This window comes from Palaemon carinicauda, chromosome 17 (genome assembly GCF_036898095.1).
Source record: "Palaemon carinicauda isolate YSFRI2023 chromosome 17, ASM3689809v2, whole genome shotgun sequence".
In the NCBI taxonomy this organism is placed as follows: domain Eukaryota; kingdom Metazoa; phylum Arthropoda; class Malacostraca; order Decapoda; family Palaemonidae; genus Palaemon; species Palaemon carinicauda.
This window is the reverse complement of record NC_090741.1, coordinates 74,389,505-74,399,281: the sequence shown is the minus strand read 5'-3', so window position 1 is coordinate 74,399,281 and position 9,777 is coordinate 74,389,505. Positions and strand designations below refer to the sequence as shown.

At 38.7% G+C, this 9,777-nt stretch overlaps 1 protein-coding gene across 1 annotated transcript; it reads right to left on the bottom strand.

Moving 5' to 3' along the window:
- Window positions 1-278: 278 nt before the first annotated feature.
- LOC137656422 (uncharacterized) lies at window positions 279-1,202 on the bottom strand. Its single transcript, XM_068390601.1, has one exon. It carries the CDS (start codon window positions 1,200-1,202, stop codon window positions 279-281), a length of 924 nt encoding a protein of 307 aa, XP_068246702.1.
- Between the last annotated feature and the right edge of the window lie 8,575 nt (window positions 1,203-9,777).

Here is a 9,777-nt window from a genome sequence, read left to right as displayed (position 1 = left end):
TTGATTCCAAAAAAATCTGTTCGAGCTAATTCATACTCACCATAGGGGTTGATAAGCATTTATGACTAATCATAAGAATGGGAAATATTAAAGGTTCTCGGATAATTGGATGTCTCATAAAAAAAAAAAAACGGAAATATATAAAACATTATCTGATCAAGTCTAATGGCACAGAATGCTTGAGGTAACACCTTGTTACGACACTGTTGTATAAGTAAAATGTTAATCTTACTTACTTATGTTACTTATGTCCGGTTTAGTGCGCTGCAACAGGGTCATCAACTATCTTGACCGCCCCATAGCTCCAATGTAGCTGGATCCATCCTCCAGTCCAGGATTGAGTTGGTGTTAGGAGATGTATACCCCTTAACAGGAGGCTTGTCAGGAATTCGCTGGAGCAAAGATGAGAGTTTTCTTTTGAATGGCTCGAATTCTCCAATCTTGTTAATGTGTACTGGGAGGCAGTTGCAGAGACGTGGGCCAATGACAGCGAAAGACTGGTCATATAGACTCTGGTTATAGGCTGCCACGCCCCCTCGCAGAGGAGGAACGATTGCTTTAAAGCCAGTCCGAGGCCTGGACACAAACTTGATCTTCAGGTCGTTGCTGACTGATCCATGGAGAATCTTCCACATGTGTAGCAGGATATACCGTTCTCGTCGGCGTTGCAGTGACATGGTGGATAGTTTCTTGAGTCTCTCCCAGTAGTTGAGATGCTGAGCCCCTGCAATTCGTGCAGTAAAAGTCCGCTGAACTCCTTCCAGTTCTTCGATGTCCGACACACTTTGGGGATTCCACAGAGGACAACAGTACTCTAGAAGACTGCGTACCATAGACTTGTACAAAGTTAGCATGATGGTAGGACTCCGGTTAAAGAAGACGCTGAGAACCCATCCGGCTTTTTGTCTTGCTTTGTTGGCCATATCTTTGATATGAGCAGTCCACTTTAGGTCCGAGGTAACAGTAACTCCAAGATCTCTCAGTTGGTCGGAACGAGTGAGAGTGCCTTTGGACGTTGAATACTGATATAGGTCGGCAGTAAACGGTAATTGTAGCAAAGGATTCCTCCTATTTACTGCATGGCTCATAAACTCGAACTTATCTTCATGCAATGACATGTTGTTCTTAGTTGACCATTGGGTAACAGTATTCAGATCCTGTTGCAAGAGTACCATATCAGGAGTAGTTGATATTGCTCTCATAATCCTTGTATCGTCAGCAAAGCAACGAAGCAACGAACGACACTGTTGCCTACACACAGTGTTATGTCGTTTATGAATATAAGAAACAGTATAGGACCCAGAACGGTTCCTTGAGGTACTCCACTCAAAATTAAGGCTGCAACACTGAACTGGCCTTCAACTGCGACTTGCTGTGTGCGATCCTTAATTACGCATAAACACACACACACACACACACACACACACATATATATATATATATATATATATATATATATATATATATATATGTATGTATGTATGTATGTATGTATGTATGTGTGTGCGCGTGTGTAGGTGTGCAGGCATACGTGTTAACACGGTCGTGGTAACTCCATGGTTTTCGTTGGGAACTGATTTCACGGACAGGAGTTCACGCCACACTCAGGTCTGATATAATCCAACTGAAACCAATGAAATTGTCATGGTTCAGTGAGACCAGTGGCAGAGCAGTTACTCGGCTTACGATTTCGGTTACCGTGTTTGATCCCACACTATTCCTCATAATTTAATCCAGATGAAAATGGTATTAACATCTGCTTCCCCAAAATTCATTGTGGCTAATACTTTCCTAACAACGATTATTATAATGCTTACTCAATGGCATTCATCTTCTCTTTTAAGACCATTGTGAAATTTTAAATCTGGCTGCTAGTATTATTATTATCAAATTTGTTGTTAACGGTCACAATATATTTCCAAACTAGCATTTGAATTAAGCGACTGAAAAGTAAAAATATTTAATGTCTTGAAAAGAAAAACATTACTTTCATGAGACCTTTCTAGAAACGAATTGTTAATCTTTTCAGGTAAATCAGAAGAGAAGCGCCAGTCAAATCTCAAGAAAACTCAAGAGTGTTTATATACCTCTATTTCACACGCCAACATTAGTTATGTCTTCAGGAAGCAGTGGTTTTACACTACATGCATGAGAAAGTGTTACTAAAAATTTTTCCTTTCTTAATGTTTAGGAGCTGCTTCAAGGCTGTGTCAGTGGTAAGAATGGCGTAAAAAATTCATTCCTCTTCCTTCCAGTCGTTGTCTCAAGGAGGAAACGGGAAAGGCCTATTTAGATGGCACGAGTTTTTAAACATACCAGACTTCTAAGAATATGTGCGTAGTTGATTTGAAGGCTACTTTTTCTCTCTCATTCTCGCTGAAGAAACGCGCTCGAATCTCGGATCGGAAGAAGGAAAAGTGGAGAACATTACTAAAAATTGAACATTTGATTGATCAGCTAAGCAGCGAAGTGGGCACCTAGTTGTAAGTAGACTGCTGCAGGTCGCAGCTACGATGGATTAAGTAAAAGCAGTTATTTACAACGTAGATGGGAGAACCTTAACGAGGTAACCCTCATCTCACAAGGGTGAAACCATACAAAAGTATCTCTCTCTCCTCTCTCTCTCTCTCTCTCTCTCTCTCTCTCTCTCTCTCTCTCTCTCTCTCTCTCTCTCCAGCACTATAATTCTCCGTACAGGTCATCAATTCTTAAATTGGGGGAATTTTCCCCCTGGGGGAAAATTTGTAAGCTACCAAGGGGGAAATATTTACTCTGCCTCTACTAGCAATAAAAAATCTCAGATGGATTTTCTCATGTCAGAGAGAGAGAGAGAGAGAGAGAGAGGGAGAGATTCTTGTATGTGTGTAAATAGTCACAGTGTGTTTTAATACTCTTTCATTCGTAACCATGAAGGGAGAAATCTCGAAGGTTCAACTGAGTGCAGGTAGGAGAAAAAAAAACTGAAACTACATGTATAGGTGATGATCACGAGGGTCATGTGATAACTGCTTCATTAACTTAATGATAACCCCAACAAGTTCTATCAACTATATGGCCTAACTCCAGTAATGTCAAAACTTGGTCACATCCTCATGATACAATTGACCTTTGCTCGCAGGGCTGCCCTAGAATGTTAGGTCATCTGGGAGGGTTGCAGAGACGATTAACATCAAGAGCTTTGCGTTACGATCTGAAAAATATGACAAGAAAAACTATCAACAGTTGGTTTAAGGACCGCAGTCTCTTCATAATTGTTGAATATCTACTTATTTTTTTTCCAAAGTATCGATTGTCAGGCAAGTAACCTAATTCTTTGTCGTTTCGTTGAAAAATCCTGATTTTATTGACTGACTAGAAAGTTGTCACTGAGAATGCATCTTACAAATAGAAACTATCAAGACTCTTTGCAAATATATTTTTCGTGTATTTCTCAAACAAAAGTACACCAATAAACGATAATTCATTAGTCAGGCCAAACGGCCAACTCTGAAAATATAAATGGAACCAAATATACAAAAATCAGTTTTCATGATTATTATGTACAAGAGATAATTTTATGACCCACAATTATTTACGGTAAAAATGTCAAGCAGATTTTCCAAAGCTGTTTTCCCACTTCAGTTCGTGTATCAGGAACGATAACGTCGGCAGTATTTGCAAAGCACATATTGGCATCCAACAATCTCCATCTTTCCTTCGGCCAAGAAAGATAAGAGCTTTTCTTTTAAAAGTCCAAAATGGAAGGAACAAAGTCAACATCAGAATAGATATATCTTAAGATGCGATAGCTTTAATCCATTACTTAAAGAGTTTATTTACTTTCAAAATATTTATCGTTTAAAGTAATAACACGGGCAAAAAAAAGAGCTATACTTTTAACTGTTAAAAACGAAAAAAACTGTGTAATGATTTATATTATTCTAGTTCTTATATTCATTTATCATATAATGCCTATACCTTATTGTGCCTCAGTTCAGTGACGGAAGTTGATATAAGTAAAAATTTGTACAAAGAAAAAAAAACTACCCAGGAAGAAAATTAAATCTTGTTTATTTTTCTTTGGCAAGAACAAACCATATCCAACTTTTTTTTTCTTTTTTTTTTGTTCTTCACCGAAGAAACTGGTAAAATAGTGAAACAAAAAAAAAATAGTAATTAAAACTGAGAAATTTCTTGTTTCCGTTAGAACCTTCGTATCAAGGATTTTTCTTCTAATTCCTGGAGACTTTGGAGAGATACGGAAGCCATTATCCTACCTCGGGGGAAAGTAAAACACATGGAAGTGTATGTCTGACTTTAAATACATACTATTTTTGTTCTGCATGAGGTAGTGAAGAGCATAACGTTCCAGGCAAAAAGGAAATGGAAATGAAAATGTTCAGTAGTACTGAGTCACTGCAGCTTAGGGGTAAATAGTGAGGGGAGATGTAGCCTTTTTTCTAATGCAAACTTTAGCTTCCCTATTTATCACTAACCATTGTTCGGTCTCAGTTCTATTTCCTAAAATAAAAAAAAAAATTGTAGTTCATTTCTTACAGAGCACATTTCATTTGATGGAAGGAGATTGGCTTACATTCGCATCTCTTTTAAAGAGATATTTTCTTTCACGATAGCTCACAAACGAAGAATATTCTCAAAGACATGGTCTCGGCTCGGCTATTTTCTCTCTCTCTCTCTCTCTCTCTCTCTCTCTCTCTCTCTCTCTCTCTCTCTCTCTCTCTCTCTCTCTCTCTCTCTCTCTTACAAGCTACAGTCAGTTACAGACAGTTTCAAAAGCAAAAAAAAAAAAAGAGGCAGTCTAAATATGAAGTTCGTCTCTCTCTCTCTCTCTCTCTCTCTCTCTCTCTCTCTCTCTCTCTCTCTCTCTCTCTCTCTCTCTTACAAGCTACAGTCAGTTACAGACAGTTTCAAAAGCAAAAAAAAAGAGGCAGTCTAAATATGAAGTTCGTCTCTCTCTCTCTCTCTCTCTCTCTCTCTCTCTCTCTCTCTCTCTCTCTCTCTTACAAGCTACAGTCAGTTACAGACAGTTTCAAAAGCAAAAAAAAAAGAGGCAGTCTAAATATGAAGTTCGTCTCTCTCTCTCTCTCTCTCTCTCTCTCTCACTCTCTCTCTCTCTCTCTCTCTCTTACAAGCTACAGTCAGTTACAGACAGTTTCAAAAGCAAAAAAAAGAGGCAGTCTAAATATGAAGTTCGTCTCTCTCTCTCTCTCTCTCTCTCTTACAAGCTACAGTCAGTTACAGACAGTTTCAAAAGCAAAAAAAAGAGGCAGTCTAAATATGAAGTTCGTCTCTCTCTCTCTCTCTCTCTCTCTCTCTCTCTCTCTCTCTCTCTCTCTCTCTCTCTCTCTCTCTCTCAAGCTACAATCGGGTACTGAGTTTCAAATAAAAAAGTGGTAGTCTAAATATGAAGTCTCTCTCTCTCTCTCTCTCTCTCTCTCTCTCTCTCTCTCTCTCTCTCTCTCTCTCTCTGACCCAAACTTACCGACAGTTTCATAAACAAAAAAGGAGGCTGTTTAAACACAAAATCAATCTTTCTCTCTCTCATCCCCCCGACTTACTATTAAAGGTCACGTAGTGTGTCATATGCAGAAAGGAGTCGGTCTGAATAGTAAAGTGAATCAATACTTTATCGCTTCTCCATTAATTACAGACCGATCTAATCTCTGATCGTACCAGGAGAGCACGACTGACTCCTAAGCCTCAGGGGCTTTATGTGGATGCTGGGTCATCTGGATGGTTTCAAGAGGAAATGATTAACATCAAAACCCTCGCATCCAACGGTGTGATTACACGGATCGTGAAGCCATTAACAGGTTGTTTATGGACGACTCATGCCACCAACGTGCAAGCGAACTGTGAGGCTCTTTTTATATTTTCCGACAGATTCGGTTTATTACTTTGGTTGCACAATTATTTTTGCTTGAAAGTGATGAGTTAGTGAGAATCGGTTACATGTATTTTAAATATTTTTTTTTATTCTCATAATATTGGAACCTCTCAAACCGGACTTTGGTGTTACTTATATTGCCATGAGAATATCTTTCAGAAAGTAACTTAGAAATGCCAACTCATCAAGTTGAATTCCTCCTAAATTTCCTGGCCTGTGTGGTATGTCCCTAACCGGTGATTGCCAGACTGGGTTTGGAGTCCCGCTCAAACTCGCTAGTTCCTTTGGTCGCCAGAAACACAATCCTTAGGAGCTAAGGGTGGGGGGCTTGGGGAGCCTATAAGTCTATCTGCTGAGTCATCAGCAGCCATTGCCTGACCCTCATTGGTGCTAGCTTGTGTGGAGAAGGGGCTTGGGCGCTGATCATATGTATAGATGGTCAGCCTCTAGGCCCCTATCCCGCTTGATAAGACAATATCACTGGCCTTGCCTTTGCCATTCATGAGCGGCCTTTAAACCTTTAAAACATGCGCAGAGAGAGAGAGAGAGAGAGAGAGAGAGAGAGAGAGAGAGAGAGAGACTTTTCATATTTCTACAAATACTTTATAATTTGAGAACTTTGAAATCTACGCAAATTTCAAAAATATCCTAGTAACCAAATGGAAGTAAATTAATACAAGTTGTTAGATAATGCTATAATTCCATGAATCAAGATCTTTATTGCCTCGTTACTCGCATGTTTCTTTTAGCAAAATGTTGAGTGTTACTTTATACTTTAACTACAAAAAAGTTAACTTGAAATATTTTTTTTTCTTTTTTTTTTGCCAGAGCTACACTTTCAAAATATCAAAAGACGATGGCTAATGTATCTGCCTGGTAACCGCCAGACTGGGGTTTGAGTCCTACTAAAATTCGTCAGTTTCTTCTAGTGTCTGCAACCTCACCATCCTTGTGAGCTAAGGGGGGTTAGAAGGAGCCTATATGTCTACCTGCTGAGTCCTCAGCAGCCATTGCCTGGCCCTACCTGGTCCTAGCTTGGGTGAAGAGGGGGCTTGGACGCTGATCACATGTAAATAGGATCAGTCTCTAGTGCATTGTGCTGCTTGCTAAGGGCAATTTCACTGTCCCTTGCCTCTGCCATTCATGAGTGGCATTCAAAGCCTTTAAATAGTTCGGCAGATGTTTGACACGCCCGTACAGAATTATATACATCTGACGAGATTATGAGAATATCATCAGCAATATGTAAAACACGTCCAGTATACCTCAACCAACATGTCAGCAAGATATTTATTTATGATATAAGCAAATGCTTTTAATAACCTTATGGTGAATTGTTTGTATTTACATCTCAATCATACTTTGAGAATTGGGCATTGTAAGAAGTACTCACCTTAATGAAATGTTTTATTTTTTCATTTTTTTTCTGACTAGATGCACACTCATATGACATTCGTCAAAGTATTGTTTTTTCGTTTCTTATTCAAAATACGTTAAGATGGTGACTAAGCTGCTGGTATATAATAATTTCGCGACCCATCTTAGAGTTCACCTCCGACACCCAAATTCGTCCAATAACATTAAATTTCCTCGATACTCTGGATTCACAATTCCGCATTTCCAGGGAAATATTCCTCGGAGGGAAAAGTTAATAACAGGAATTATGACGTTAACCTAAAATTCAAAGAAAGGGGGGGGGGGGTCCCTTGTAATTACTCGTTTACTTTTCAAATCCCTTTTAGATATTCTTTTTTTTCTGAAGAAAAGTGTACCATAATTTCTCTGAATATTAACTTTGAACTCAAGTCCAACTTAAATAATGTATGACCTCATTCAATTCAACTTAGGGCTGGATTACAAAATCCCATTTATTATATTTCAGCATCTGAGTCAACGTCATGTTGTTTGATAAATTAGTAAACATTTTGTTTTCTTATAACAAGTGTTATGAAGTGGTTACATAATCTGTTCCATGTTTTTTTTTTCCCCCTTTTTTTTTACAGATGTATTGACAGCCAGTTGAGGGAAGTGATTTTTGATGTCTTGCAAAGTGCACATATAACACCCTTATCTCTCCTTAACTAATTGCTCTCCAATCATTTCCAAACAAAATTATCTCCAAGTAGTTTCCTTCTCAACCATAAAAAATCATCATCTGTCAACACTAGACTTATTTCCCTCCCAATATAATGCACTCTTCCAGCCAAAAAATAGCTTTCATTCCCCCTCCTAAAAGTAAATTTAATCATTTTAAAGGATTAAAGGTCGCTCATGAATGGCAGAGGCAAGGGCTCTATCCTGCAGGACAATGCCCTAGAGACTGACCATATATGATCAGCACCCAAGCCCCTCTCCACCCAAGCTAGGAGCAAGGAAGGCCAGGTAATGACTGCTGATGACTCAACAGATCGACCTATAGGCTCTTCTAAACCCCCCAAACTTTGCTCACAAGGATGGTAAGGTTGCAGACACTAAAGGCACTAACGATTCTGAGCGGGACTCAGTCCCCCGTCTGGCAAACGCCAGGCAGAGACGTTACCAATCAGGCCACAACAACCCTGAATTTTAAAAACATATTCCCTACATATACATTCTCTCTCTCTCTCTCTCTCTCTCTCTCTCTCTCTCTCTCTCTCTCTCTCTCTCTCTCTCTCTCTCCGGTTACCTCACTATGTAAAAAGAAAGCCTTCCCAACGTAATAAATATGACAATAACATCCACAATGATATTAATAAATCCTTACCGTTCTCTTTTTCCGCAATCAGAAAACGACATCTACATTCTCTCTCTCTCTCTCTCTCTCTCTCTCTCTCTCTCTCTCTCTCTCTCTCTCTCTCTCTCTCTCTCTCTCTCTCTCATGAGGCATCTGAACTGTTCGAGCAGCTTCCAAATCATTTACTTCATTTATTTATTAGTTCTTGAATAATGTAAATCTTTATCTTTTGTTTAGGGAGATTATCCTCCTGGCATTCTCTTATAAAAAGGCTTAATTGTTTTCTGATTACTTTACCGATATTTTTCGTTATTTCATGAATATATTCCAGCGTAATTAATATTAATCTTATTCCATTAAATTCTTATCTCCTCTGGTTTTCATCTCCCTTTTTAACGAGATTATCATTATTATTGATAATACAGTAGTCATGTTTACATAAAGGGTAAATAAATAAAAAAGAAATAGCGCTGTCCAAGTGACACAGAGGACCCTCGTAAACATGAAAAGCAAAAATGGACTCCCTTAATCGCCGCACACAGAGAATGAAAGAAAACAGAAAATATAAATACATTCTTGAAGGTCAAATCTAAAATTAAAAAAGGGAAATGGGAAGGAAATGCGATTAAGTTAAACGGAAGAGACAGAAAATCCCCAGATTTAGGGCTAGTTAAAACATCAAATAAATTTGCAAAGGGAAAAATCTTCTTTGCATGAAGCTTCTTCTTTCTGCGCACATTCGCCTCCTTTCTTTCCCTCGCTATAGAACCCCACACCCCCTTATAAATTTCCTTGAAGAAAATCCCAGCAGCGACAACAGGGAACAGTTGATTGGAGACAAGAGAAGATTGTTGGGGGGAGGGGGGGGGGAGGATAATACGGACCAGACAGGTTGGGGGAAAGGAGGAGGGAATAGATTTTACAAGGCGCTCTCAGTCTTTGTCTGCGTCAATGGAAATTGTTTCGTAAAAATGCTTTCCCACCGTTAAAATCACGCCCTCCAAGATGTTTCAGTTCGAAATTGAGAAAAAATAATCAATAATAACTTTTTCCTTTATTTTCTAATAGACACCATTCAAATTCTGCCAAGAAATTAAAATTCAATTAAAACTAACAGAAAGAACGAATGTTCCATGCCTACGACCATAAATGACACGTTAGAACTTTACCTATCTAT